This window comes from Sinohyriopsis cumingii, chromosome 1, assembly GCF_028554795.1.
Source record: "Sinohyriopsis cumingii isolate HCF-2022 chromosome 1, ASM2855479v2, whole genome shotgun sequence".
Taxonomy (NCBI): Eukaryota; Metazoa; Mollusca; class Bivalvia; order Unionida; family Unionidae; genus Sinohyriopsis; species Sinohyriopsis cumingii.
The window spans coordinates 133,816,893-133,831,207 of NC_142961.1; the positions used below are offsets into that span (position 1 = coordinate 133,816,893).

At 35.6% G+C, this 14,315-nt stretch overlaps 1 protein-coding gene across 5 annotated transcripts in view; it reads right to left on the reverse strand.

The window, feature by feature from the left end:
- Positions 1-4,589: 4,589 nt before the first annotated feature.
- LOC149807888 (protein phosphatase EYA1-like) overlaps positions 4,590-14,315 on the reverse strand; it is a 365,190-nt gene continuing 355,464 nt past the window's right edge. For all 5 annotated transcript variants that reach the window (XM_089971692.1, XM_089971683.1, XM_089971677.1 and 2 more), the window contains one exon: positions 4,590-13,834. In XM_089971692.1, the coding sequence (XP_089827818.1) occupies positions 13,754-13,834 (81 nt within the window). In that variant the 3' untranslated portion in view covers positions 4,590-13,753. The remainder of the gene's footprint in view (positions 13,835-14,315) is intronic.

Below are 14,315 nucleotides of genomic sequence, written 5' to 3' on the forward strand. Positions count from 1 at the left end.
TATTTAAAAAATTAAAAAATATAACATAAATAAATAAAAAAATAGATGAAATGAAAGAGAAATGTTAGAACCTCTCAAACAGAACAAAAGAAACATACATTTAATGGCAATCGGGCATCCGTTTGGCTTAGGTCCTTGTCCAAGATCACTTGTGTCGAAGACGCAGTACGTACGTCTATGTAAGGTAATGCATTCACTTTCTCTATCAAAAGAGCTCGTCATCGTACAAACCTAAAGTGTGCGTGTGTGTTTTTGTTGTTGTTGTTTATTTTTAACGTAGCTTTAACAATACAAATCAAAAGTAACTTTGTTCTCATAATTATATGATGGAGTAAATCTACTTTCTTGTAATTTTCCTTGTGGCTAAATAAAATTTATTTGTTGAATTCAACTTGATCAGGCATTTTAAAACAATTCTTACTTTTTTCGTCTTCATCAGTTCTGAATGATTAACGCTTTGAACTTAACCCACATAGCTATTTAGTGAGAACTTTCTTACTCATCTGTGGGAAACCAAGTAAGTTATCCTTCCCTAAGTCACTAGTGTAAAAAATAAAACAGCTTGATGTTATCGTTAGGCCATAGGATATGTTCACCTTCATGTCATTGTACCTGTTATGATTTATGCCATTGTGCATGTTATCCTTCATATCACAGTAGATGTAATCCTTCATGTCACAGTAGATGTAATCATTCATGTCACTGTAGCTGTTCATCTGAATATGAAGTCTTCTTTTTTTCCAACTTGCCATAACATCTAATTAGCCATTAAGCTAATGCCAATACTGATTATGCTAATTTGACTCATGAATATACTAAAACCAAATACAAAAGTAAGTTTCTTCTCTTGCCAATATCAAATTTTCCAGAGATGTTGATGTCTTGATGATACAAATTTAATAAAAAATGGATTTAAAAAATGGTGTCTCGGGACGCAACATGCTGATGTAAACCTTTACTCCAAGTTTGATCAGAATTGGGATTTAAAACTTGTCTTCCAGACTGGCAACAGGGAAATGCTGAGCGATGATTGACACGTGACTATAAACTGAGCATGCTGGGGCAAGTGAGTTAACAAGTGTGCATGTATCTTCATCTGTCTGTCTTGGTACATTGGGTTAAGTTGAATCAGTCTGGTACCTGTGACCATGATTATTGCAACACCTATGTATCTCAACAAAACTGGTCAGAAGATAGAATTGTTTCTATATGTGAAGAATGTCGAGGATTTAAAAATTCCAGCTGTACAAAGGCAGATTTGTCCTGGATTATAGAAATCTTGTTGGCCCGATGATCATCACTTGATGGTACCTACATTATTGCAGAAGCCATGTGAATGTTGGAAATGCCATACGCTCGAAGGATTTTGCATGAGTAAATTTCACAAAAGTATATTTCTTAATTGAAACTTAAGTGCAGATACCAATACTTTGAGAAAATGATGGAAACAAGATTTTTTTTCTTTCTCGTACGCTGTTCTGACGTCAACTCTCAAGACAGAAAACTGATACATATTGTGTCGATTATTAAGCTTTCCTTATAGTTCAACAGTTGCAGAGAAGCCACAGAAATCTTTGGGATGGGTAATAGACCTAACAGTGAAGACAATATGCCCAGCTTTTGGATGGGTGATAATGGTGTCATTAAGATATTATGCCTAGATTTGGGATGGGTGATAGACCTAATAGTGTCATTAAGATTATACGTCAAGCTTTGGGATGGGTGATAGACCTAAGAGTGTCATTAACATAATATGCCTAGCTTTGGGATGGGTGATAGACCTAATAGTGTCATTAAGATAATATGCCCAGCTTTGGGATGGGTGGTAGACGTAAGTGTCATTAACATAACATGCATAGCTTTGGGATGGGTGATAGACCTAATGGTGTCATTAACACAAAATGCCCACCTTTGGGATGGGTGATAAACATAATAGTGTCATTAACACAATATGCCCAGCTTTGGGATGGGTGATAAGCCTAATAGTGTCATTAACATAATATGCCTAGCTTTATGATTGATGATAGACCTAATAGTGTCATTAACATAATATGCTTAGCTTGGGATGGGTGATAGACCTAATAGTGTCATTAACACAAAATGCCCAGCTTTGGGATGGGTGATAGACCCAATAGTGTCATTAACACAATATGCCCAGCTTTGGGATGGGTGATAGACCTAACAGTGTCATTAGCATATTATGCCTAGCTTTGAGATGTGGGTGATAGACCTAACGGTGTCATTAACACAATATGTCTAGCTTTGGGATGGGTGATAGACCTGTCATTAACATAATATGCCTAGCTTGGGATGGGTGATAGACCTAATAGTGTCATTAACACAAAATGCCCAGCTTTGGGATGGGTGATAGACCTAACAGTGTCATTAGCATAATATGGCCAGCATTGGGATGAGTGATAGGCCTAACAGTGTCATTAACATAATATACCTAGCTTGGGATGGGTGATAGACATAATAGTGTCATTAAGATAATATGCCTAGCGTTGGGATGGGTGATAGACCTAATAGTGTCATTAAGATAATATGCCCAGCTTTGGGACGGGTGATAGACCTAATAGTGTCATTAAGATAATATGCCTTGTATTGGGATGGGTGATTGACCTAATAGTATCATTAAGATAGTATGCCCAGCTTTGGGATGGGTGATAGACCTAATAGTGTCATTAGCATATTATGCCTAGCTTTGGGATGTGGGTGATAGACCTAACGGTGTCATTAACACAATATGCCTAGCTTTAGGATGGGTGACAGACCTAACACTGTCATTAACATAATATGCCCAGCTTTGGGATGGGTGATAGACCTAATAGCGTCATTAACACAATATGCCTAGCTTTATGATGGGTGATAGACCTAATAGTGTCATTAGCATATTATGCCTAGCTTTGGGATGTGGGTGATAGACCTAACGGTGTCATTAACACAATATGCCTAGTTTTAGGATGGGTGACAGACCTAACACTGTCATTAACATAATATGCCCAACTTTGGGATGGGTGATAGACCTAACAGTGTCATTAACATAATATGCTTAGCTTGGGATGGGTGATAGACCTAATAGTGTCATTAACATAATATGCCCAGCTTTGGGATGGGTGGTAGACATAATAGTGTCATTAACATAATATGCCCAGCGTTGGGATGGATGATAGACATAATAGTGTCATTAGCATATTATGCCTAGCTTTGGGTGTGTGTGTGTGTGTTTAGGATTTTTAACGTAGCTGGGTGTGTGCGTGTGTGTTTAGAATTTTTAACGTAGCTTTAACTATTTTTCAGTCATATCGTTACGATGTCTTGCAGTGTGGCAATTTATAGTGATGTCTAGCACTGGGGCATCATGCCGCAGACACGTAGCATCATGTCCCACCTAGTTACATTATCCTGACTCCAGGACAACCAGTCCCAACACTAACCGCTGAGCGCCAAGCGAGGCACCTGTTAGTACCATTTTTGTAAGTCTTTGGTATGACTCGGCCGGGGTTTTAACCCACGACCTCCCGCTTCCGAGGCAGACGCTCTAACCACTAGGTCACCGGAGCGGTGTCCTATCTTTGGGATGGGTGATAGACTTAAGAGTGTCATTAACACAATATGCCCAGCTTTGCAATGGGTGATAGACCTAATAGTGTCATTTACACATTAACCCGTGGAGGTTTTTGTCATTTTTGCATGAAATTGGAATAGGAAACACATTTTGAAAGCTATTTCTAAATGCATCCGAAAACACCAAATCCCAGGTGATCTTTCAATAACATACTGCCTAGTTGTGTTAGAAACATCTTTTTTTCATTGCCTATTTGGCTCGTGCATGAGCAGAAGGGTAAATGTTGGATTTTTTTTGCTAAACGGACCCATTATTTTTGTCTCGAGACCACTCTTTATTTCAAATGCCCATCTTATCCTATTTTTTTGCAAAGTTTAGTATGTCTGTTTACAGTTCAAACCGGTTTGCCTTAGATGTGAGACCAAAAAGTCTAAAATCCAGACACAAAGTCGGATCCCGACCACGGGCCAATTTTGGATAGAAAAAAATCGATTAAAAAATTGAGGTTTTTCCCTCTGTATTTTATAGTGCAACTGGAAATTCCAGATTATTTGGCATCATTGTAGAGCTACATCTGTCTACCTTTCTACAATACCTCGTACTTTAGTGTATCATGTATGACCATGACGCTACAGAGCACGGCAGTAGGCTACTACCTCCAGCCACGTTAACTCGTCGCTAGGGGTTAATGTGTTAACATAATATGCCCAGCTTTGGGATGGGTGATAGACCTAATAGTGTCATTAACACAAAATGCCCAGCTTTGGGATGGGTGATAAGCCTAATAGTGTCATTAACATAATATGCCCAGCTCTAGGATGGGTGATAAACTTAACAGTGTCATTTACATAATATGCCCAGCTTTTCAAAACAAACACAAAATCTATTTCAATATCAGCTGGTATGGGTGAATGTCAAGATGAATTTAATGCATGATTATTTCACTGTGACCTTTTCTTCTCAAAAGTCTTGTATGCATTTAGGCTATCAGAGACAGTGGGTGTAAGAAAAACAACAACTGTTACAATTCTTTATCTGTATTCTTTCATCATTATTATATTACAATACATTCATTTATTTATTCATGAAGAAAAGTGACAACACATTTGCTCGTGAAATCTCAACCCTTCCACCTGTTGCTGTGTATACATATATGTATCATGTACAGTGTATGTGTTGAGATTTATACAATTAAAATGAGCATTCTGACATACAAACCCAATGATATAAAACTATATAGTACATCAGGATAAAGCACATATATATATATATAATATTTCATAACAATAATACTTTTGAGGGGCTTTGGTATAATAGCATTCGCAGGAAATATTTTTCTTGTCTATTACAACACTGTCAGTTGCAAATTTAGCCACCTTTCAGGACTACCAAGAATTGTGTAAAACTTGGCACCTACTGGTTGAAACTGACAACTCGATCTATATTCATTTTCTAACACAAAAGCTTTTACCTCATTTGGTTGCAGACATGGCAATGAAATTATCTATTTTAAAAAATGAAGCACAAGGTAAGATAATGTATAACATAGTCCATACCAGTCACTAATGCTGCTGTATTTAGATATTATTTTACTGAAATGCTAATTTTCAGTACATATCATTTATACTTTTTAAAACCAACAACCCATGTTTGGGTTGGCAGCTCAGTGCATATTGGGCAAGGAGACTGGTGAAACAAACAGTCGTTTACATATGAATGCAGGTGAACCTGACAGTGCCATTAACACCCAAATTGCAAAAATATTCTGACAACCTCTGGATAAATAACAATTCAATGACAACAGACAAAAAAAAGGGAAAATAAAATTCAAAGATTGAACTTCATTTTTTTCCATTTAATAATTAGTACTACACACTTATCAGCCCTTAAAAAATAACGTACTGTATTGTTATGTCTACTTTGGTAGTACCTAAACCAACCAATCACTTTGCTGCCTGCTATGTGTATCTATCTATCCATCCACACCCTAAATTAAAGTAAAATTTTAAGCTAACGAGTTTTGCTTTTTTACATACCATATATATACTTGCTTACAACCCAGATTCAGCTTCAAACAGCCCAGATCCATTCTACCATTTTATGGTCTGGCATGTCTAGGTATGTGCAGTTTGTTGGAAGTAATGAGTAGAACAAAGCAACACAGCCAGACCCTGATCTGCGTAGATGGCAAATAAACGGTGGGTGTGCCAAAAATGCAGTCTCACGTAAAATGCCAATTAACTTTACTTCAAGTTTAATTCTACATCAAACAATCCTTTCTGCCTAATTTTGTACGTATTATAGAACTTCCAGTTCCTGATTATTTTTGGGATTTAGTTTTGTGATGTTAAACAAATCCATGTTTCATTTTAGACAGAGATACACACTGAAATTCTTTAAAAATGTTGGGATATTTGTTGGAATTCAAAATCTATGTTCAAGAAGCTTTATGAGCCTGCACTGCATGCCAATATACGGGTCTAAAAAATGTGTGATGCCAAATCATTGTGTATTCAATTTGTTCAAAAGATACCAAAGCAGTAGAAAGCAAATCTATGTTATGCAATAAATCTGTGTTAACAGGATGAAATATCAGTCAATGATAACAATAAAGATGAACAGGCCTTAAAAGTGAGCTGTCACAGGGAATTATGGATTGTCATGTACTATCCTCATTTTGTTCACAGGAACCAAACACACCAAGAACAGGACGTTACAGAAAACTGAAAAATTGTAACATCCAATAATATCAATATTGCCTCAAATAAATACAAACTATTAAAAACAAGTCCCATTTTTCAGTGGGCTCATCTTAGTTTCTCAATACTATACCTAGAATTTCAGTATCACCATACCATGGAAAATAATAAGATGGTATATAGATAATAATGTAAGCCTTGGATATTGCAAGTAAATATCTGCCCACCAAAAATGTTGTTAACCCACACTTGGGATGATCAAAGAATGGGTGGATTTGAACTTTTCTGATGATTATACAAGCACTGTTCTCCTACTGTCATACTTCTTAATTGAAATGTTCTCAGTCAAAACAAGAATTATATATATATATATATATATATATATATATATATATATATATATATATATATATATACACATACATACATACATACATATATATTCATCTTGAATGGAAATGAAGAACAATGAACACTGTACAGGCAGATTATGTCAAGACATTTCAGGTTTTTGTGAAGCATATGTTTTAAAAATTTACATTAGGTAAAATACATCACTGATTTGTCACTTTCATGATGACAGTATCTGCATTAAGCTTTTATATTGCATTTGTCCATTAAAATAAATTATCAAAGTTCATCCATTTTCATGATATTTAAATCAAAAGTTAAATTAAAAACTTAACAGTAACAATCTGTAGCTAACATTTGCACAGTAAATAAAAATGTCTGGGCCATTTATTTTAAGAATTGTCAGCTTTACATGAATATTGGAATATCGGATGTTAAATTTGTCCATTAAAATAAATTATCAAAGTTAATCCATTCTCATGATATTTAAATTAAAAAATTAACAGTAAAATTCTATAGCTAACATTTGCACAGTAAATACAAATGTTTGGACCATTTATTTTATGAAATGTCAGCTTTATTACATGAACACAGACATATAATTTAAAAACAATACAATGATTTTAAAATTATAAATGACAGCAGCATCTATCTTTTGTTGGAGAATAAACTCTTTTTCTTGTCTTTCCAAAGAATAAAAAAAAACCTGTGCTAAAAAATGGCGTTTAACATGGAAACCAAATCAGACCAAAATCAAAATGCTATACATTTTTTATAGCTTTTCATTTTACCCTGTACATATCAGAATCAAGGAATCCCCCACCCACCCCTACACATTTAAAACAGTTTATGAAAAAAGTATTATCCAACAGAGAGATGAAAGGAATATCCTCCAAAAGTTACAATGGTGTAGTGTAAGCTTCGTGGCCAGTTACACAAAATAAACAGAAATTCATGTTAAAAGCAGCTCCAAAAAATGAAAAGAAAGTCAATATTTATAAGAAGACATGATACGTTACTGAGTATATTGCTTGCTTCATTTCTTACCAAACATTCATGTCTGCAGTTGCAGTATATGCTACCATACAAGTCAAATAACAGATCTAGAGCTGTTGTCACATAAGGTGCCAGCAGATCAGGGTCTATGCAGTTGGACTAAATAAACCATATTAGCAGAGAAAAAAAAGTGGAAAGACAAAAAGTCTTACTGAATGTGGCTACCTTACTGAATGAAGCTATAGCATGTTTAGCTTTCCCAATGATATCCCAAAATACTGATTGAGTTGCGGATGTGTGAGGCCGCAGGTTTGAACCCCAGTCGAGTCATACTAAAGACTTACAGTTGCCTTGCTTGGTGCTCAGCTTTAAAAGGTTAGTGTTAGGACTGGTCGGCCTGGTGTCAGGATAATGTGACTAGGTGGGACATCATGCTATATGTCTGTGGCATGATGCCCCAGTGCTAGACATACTATAAACTGTCACACTGCAGACATCATAGCGATATGACTGAAATTTTCTTAAAGCTACGTTAAAAATCTAAATCACACACTGATTGAGTTCCATGTATTTGTGTAGAGTAGGAAATGGATCTACCACTCTATTTCTGACATGAGAATATTTGCTTTTTAAAAATGTTCCATCAACACAAAACAGATGAAGGCATTGCTGGGTGAAAACAATTTCCAGGACTGTTTCATCTATTTAAGTGCAGAATGTTGTAATCATCTCTTATTCCTTGGCAAAAACAAAACGAATTTCCAGATGGATGCCATATTGGATGTACAAATGGTACAACGTCTTTTGGTTAAAATCCCTTTGTCTATATCACAATCCGTTTGGAAGGAGTAGCAAATAACACGATTTTAGAGGTGGCCAATGTCGCAGTCATATTTGAGGCAATATCAGAACCATTTTCTTTTAGAACCAACCAGACATCATAAGAAGTCTTTTAGTGAAAACCTCATGATGACATGACTTTCTGTTCAGTAGTAGTAGTGACAAGTTCTTGACAATGGCTGTTATATCAGATGCCAAATTGATAACATTTTTATTTTGTTCTGATTTAGTTTCTTTGTCAAATGCCATTTTTCAGTACTTGATAGTCTATACATGGCAGTCAGTATATCTGGTGGGGGAAGTTACTTGCAAGCTGAGCTGAGGCTTGAACCCTTTCAGACAGGTGAGATGTCAATGATCTGTAAAAATGAATGCCTAAGACCACTTGGCCATCCACAGGCCCTTTCATTTAGGAACAAGACCACCTGGCCATCCAGAGGATCTTTCATTTAGGACCAAGACCATTTGGCCACCCAGGGTTCCTTTAATTTAGGAACAAGACCACTTGGCCATCCAGAGGCTCTTTCATTTAGGAACAAGACCACTTGGCCACCCAGGAGCCCTTTCATTTAGGACCAAGACCATTTGGCCACCCAGGGGCCCTTTCATTTAGGACCAAGACCATTTGGCCACCCAGGGGCCCTTTCATTTAGGACCAAGACCACTTGGCCACCTAGGGGCCCTTTCATTTAGGACCAAGACCACTTGGCCACCCAGGAGCCCTTTCATTTAGGACCAAGACCACTTGGCCACCTAGGGGCCCTTTCATTTAGGACCAAGACCACTTGGCCACCTAGGGGCCCTTTCATTTAGGACCAAGACCACTTGGCCACCTAGGGGCCCTTTCATTTAGGACCAAGACCACTTGGCCACCTAGGGACCCTTTCATTTAGGACCAAGACCACTTGGCCACCTAGGGGCCCTTTCATTTAGGACCAAGACCACTTGGCCACCTAGGGGCCCTTTCATTTAGGACCAAGACCACTTGGCCACCTAGGGGCCCTTTCATTTAGGACCAAGACCACTTGGCCACCTAGGGGCCTTTTCATTTAGGACCAACTAGATATGACAATTCTTCTAGTGTAAACCCCATGTTGATATGTCCATCTATTCCGGAGAAGTGGGGATAGAAAGATTTTGTAAAATGGCCACTGTGGCTGCAAGTCCAAGCAGTAACATTTTCATTTAGTACCAACCAGACCATCAGATGAATGTGTGTAAAGTTTCATGGCAATCCTGAATGTCAGTGAGGAGTAGCGATAACAAACTTGGATGGATGACAGACAACAGGACATCTCATACATCTATTCCATGACTAATTGATCTAAAATTTAAAAGAATTCTTATCACCATTACCTGTTCGAGTTCAAACACAGCAAACCAGGAAAATGTCCATTAGTTCTATGCATTTGGGATACATTTCTTTTTTTTAAATTTTTTAAAATCATGTTATATAGCAAAGAGTTCTTAAAGTAGACACCATAAAAGTTGGATTAAAACGAACAAAACAGGCATCTTGATGTATTTTTGGGTTTTCATTGCTCAACCGTTGTAAGCTGAATGATTGCACCGGCCTCTATCATGTGGGTGGACTAGGAACAATTTATTTCTGTAATCTTTAATAATTCTGAATAAGGAATTGACTGAAAAGATTTATAATTGACCCAAATTATGAATAAATAAGATACAAATATAAATTCTTTGCTTTGTATGGAGAACAAAAACAAGGAACAAATTCCTTTGGCATAGATCCACCCCAAATGATATACACATATAGATGTGTGTGTGTGTGTGAGTTAAAAATGAGAAAAATACCTCCATGAAGAAGATGAATTTGTTTGCTCATTTATTTTTTCGCTACCTGTTTATTTATTTTTCTGATCATACATAGTTCTCTGATAACTTTATTACAGTGACATGGTTAGGCTGTATATCAATAATGCTATAATGCATGTTAATTAAAAGAATTTACCTGCAATTAAGGCAACAATTACAATTCTCATTATGATAATTTTTTCTCAATAATAGTAAAATAAAATTAGGGGGAAAAGTATATATTTTTCATAATCAAGGTATATTCTAGGAATGGAAACTTAAGGGGGGGGATTATGCCACCTTCATTTCCAATAAAAGATGGCTAATTTTCTAAATGTAGGAGGGATTTAATGAAGAAATAAAGGTATCATTAGCAAAATAAATGCATTATTTTCATGCTTTCAGTAAATTTTTCAGTGTGATTCTTTCGACAGTGGTAGGATTCATTCATTAATGTCTCCTAGAATAAGACCCTGTATAATGCTGAATCAGTAACAAATAAGATTAGAAAATTCATTTCTGGACTCAAATTGCAACATCCACACAAATGGAAGGATCTTGCATCGGTTTATATAACTGTACAAGAGTCTCCTAAAAATAGCATATCCTACCTGGCCCCCAACACTTATGTATAAGACCCCTGTCATCAAGATTCCACGTTTTATTTATGCCATACTTTGTCTCCATTGCAAGATAAAAATACAGGTATAAACAGGAACATCTACGCAGCTTGCTCCACACGTGTACAACAATTAGTTGAAATTCCTTGAACGGTTTAAGCTATGCTGCAGAACCACTTACAGACAGACAAAAGGACAGATGGACATAGTCATACCTATATCATCCTGCATTATATATGCAGGCATAACAAGGAGAACTAAAATGTAACTCAACATCTGATATGGATACAAAAATGTATTCATTACAATGATTTACACGGCCTAAAAACTGTAATAATGAGTGACAATTTATCGGCAGAATGCAGGTGCACTTATCATTTTATCTCTACTTTCTGCTGTCCTATACTGGTATCTGATGGTGCCCGAGCTGATTGCTCATGCACAATATCCCGCCTGACTATACTGCAGTATAAAAGTTCCCAAAGGTGATAACAGAAATATTTAGTACATTACATTATAACATTAATGTGGCGCAAGTGTCCTCTGGAATCACATAGTCAAGGTGATATGTGTATTGTCCTAAAATATATCCCCATGTTATGTAACAGGAACTTGAAAATTTATTATATAATGTACGGCATCTATTTTTGTCCATGTACATTTTGATGACAGTCAATAAATGACGATGAAATTTCAAACACATAAGCACTCTATGGTTACTAAATAAATATGACAGATTTATCTTTATACCAATCTTTAAAATATCATGTGAATTATTTAAAAGATTTACCTAATTAGTCACAATTATTATAATGACTTGATCTCAAATATTACCATAGTAATCTTGGAACTAAGCTAGTTGTTGCTTATTTTATATTCTTGATCAAAAATTATGTTATCCTACAATTACTGAATGGCCTCCTACAGAGAGCATCTTGAGGTAAAATTAAATATTGCTGGCCATACTAAATAACGTATACAGGAACTTGCAATTAGAACACCATACTTTTCTTCAAAAGGAAAGTTTTTAGATCACTTTAGGAAAATGGGGGAATTCTTTCATGGCTAAGAATCATGTAAATAACAATTTCCCAATTTAAACAAGCCAAACAGAAACTAATAATAAATCAAAGCAGTAAGAGACTTTTGATCATTTTGAAACCAGCGTAAGAAATACCAGTCTTTATGTACATGTAAAGGAGACAAACCTTAATGAATTAATGTATTTTAAACAACATTTTGTAGTTTCTGCATAGCTAAAAAGAATTCTTCTTGAATCAAAGCAACAACTTCTACTTTTCCGATATATTTTTCAGCAAAGAAAAAAATGTGATGGAGGGTTTATTTAAATGATTTCACAAGTCTGGCCAAAGCTAGAGCAACATGTCCCTGCGGACTGCTACCTTTCATTCTGAATATCCCTTCTTTGTTCATTTCAGGACTTAATCTATTTCAGTCCAGGAAATAAACTAAATCTATTTCAGTCCAGGAAATAAACTAAATCTATTACTGTCTAATTACACAGCACCATTTATTACATCTTTGGTTACATGATTATTTGCATAATGCAGTAAAGAAAAAAAAACAAAACAAATCACTGTTATGACTTGAAAGTAAGAGTGAAGTTTAATTTAATGACTTTAAAATGTGTTGTAGATAAAGCATGCAGTAATACTTTGATAATCTGTCCGACTTAAACCATCGAGGTATGAAATATCTTATGATCCTTCCCTGCTCAGTTGTACTAAAATAATATAATTTTGTCCATTTTAACTTTCAAGTCTCCAAATAACGAACAAGTAAACATAGCAAATTTTATTGTACCTTAATTTAGCAAATCAGAGTGTGTGGAAAAGTCAAGACAACACAATCAGCTGATGCCTTCTAATCAAATACATGAATTTGCACAGTTTTTGGAAAAATAATTTGCCTTGTTTTATTCTCATGACATTTCTCATCCAAGTATTAGCTTCCAAAATTTAGGGTCATGGAATTTTTAGAAATTACATGTGTATGTTTCTATCGCCACTAATTGAAAATAAGCACCTTGGTCATGATAAGAAATGTACATTTATGGTATGGACAGAGCAGAATTTCTTTGGATTATGCAGTGTTAATCTCTTTCTCAAAGGTAAAATATCACACATGCATGTACACACTAACATGCACTCCAAGTCCTTCTTGTCAAAACCACACAAAATGGAATAAATTCATGACATATAACTGTATATGAACTGGCTTGATACATTTAATTTAAAACATCAGTCTGTTTATTATAATTGGTCTTCTCCAAGAATACAATGACAAAAGGAGAATGGTTTACTCACTTGATGAACGAGTCACACGCAAGACTGTCTTCCAGTGAATTGTTGAATCAGAAACATTTTCCTAACTTTTCACTTGCATGTTTATTACATCAATGATATACTGTATGTATACTTTGATTCAAATGAAATGGCACAATGAAAAGAAACACCTCTTCAAATATTTATGCTATATGCAAAACTTGGCCATTGAAACATGGCATACTACGAGAGCTTTCTTCTTTGTTCCAATATACAGAAACGCCAATATTTACCACCTCTTCTCACACAATCTATGTGCATTTTTAGAATACTGGAACTTTAAAATATATAACCATAAAAATTCTTCTTCCAAATGACCAGGAATTTCTGAAAACATTTCAGATGTGCTCATCCTACAGCTGAGCTTCCCCACAAAGAAAATGAATTACAATAAAAATGTCCTCATATTTCTCTAATTTCCACATAAAAATTCACCACTTCAGAATTTCACAAGAATCTCGTCACAGATTAGGTGCAGTTATGTCATGCATGACATGTGACTGAAATGATGGCATGTCTCTAGAGGTAGTTAAGTTCCAGTGCATGATGGAGTGCAGCCAAGTCGGAATGGTTGGATATTCTCCAGAAGGGCCATGTCATCTGTGAAAAAAAAAATGAAAATAAATGCAACAAGTTGATGTGATATTGCCCCAGAATAGAATTCCCAAAGGTATCACAGTTATCCACACTCATGCCGTCAAATCAAATGTCTTCTGGATCAATAATTTGTTCTAAATACTGGCCAGAATCAAATGTTTCCCCATGGAATTCAGACAACTGACATGTATCTATCTTGTCCATACCCCTAATACTTTTTGAAGAGAAATACGACTTGTATTCAGCAGACCTGCCAACTCTAACAAGACATCCTCTATAAGGTAGTTGAAATTTTTCCACAAGTCGGACAAAACTTTGACGTAATTTATGTGGCAATGGCAATTATCTCTCCCATCATGAGACATACTTAAATCAACATGTGTTGTCCAATAAATATAACTGCTGCCCTTCCTGCATTTTCCCCAGAAAATTTGGAATATTCCTTTTTATTTTTCTGTGCTATTTAAACTTTCATGAGGCTTAC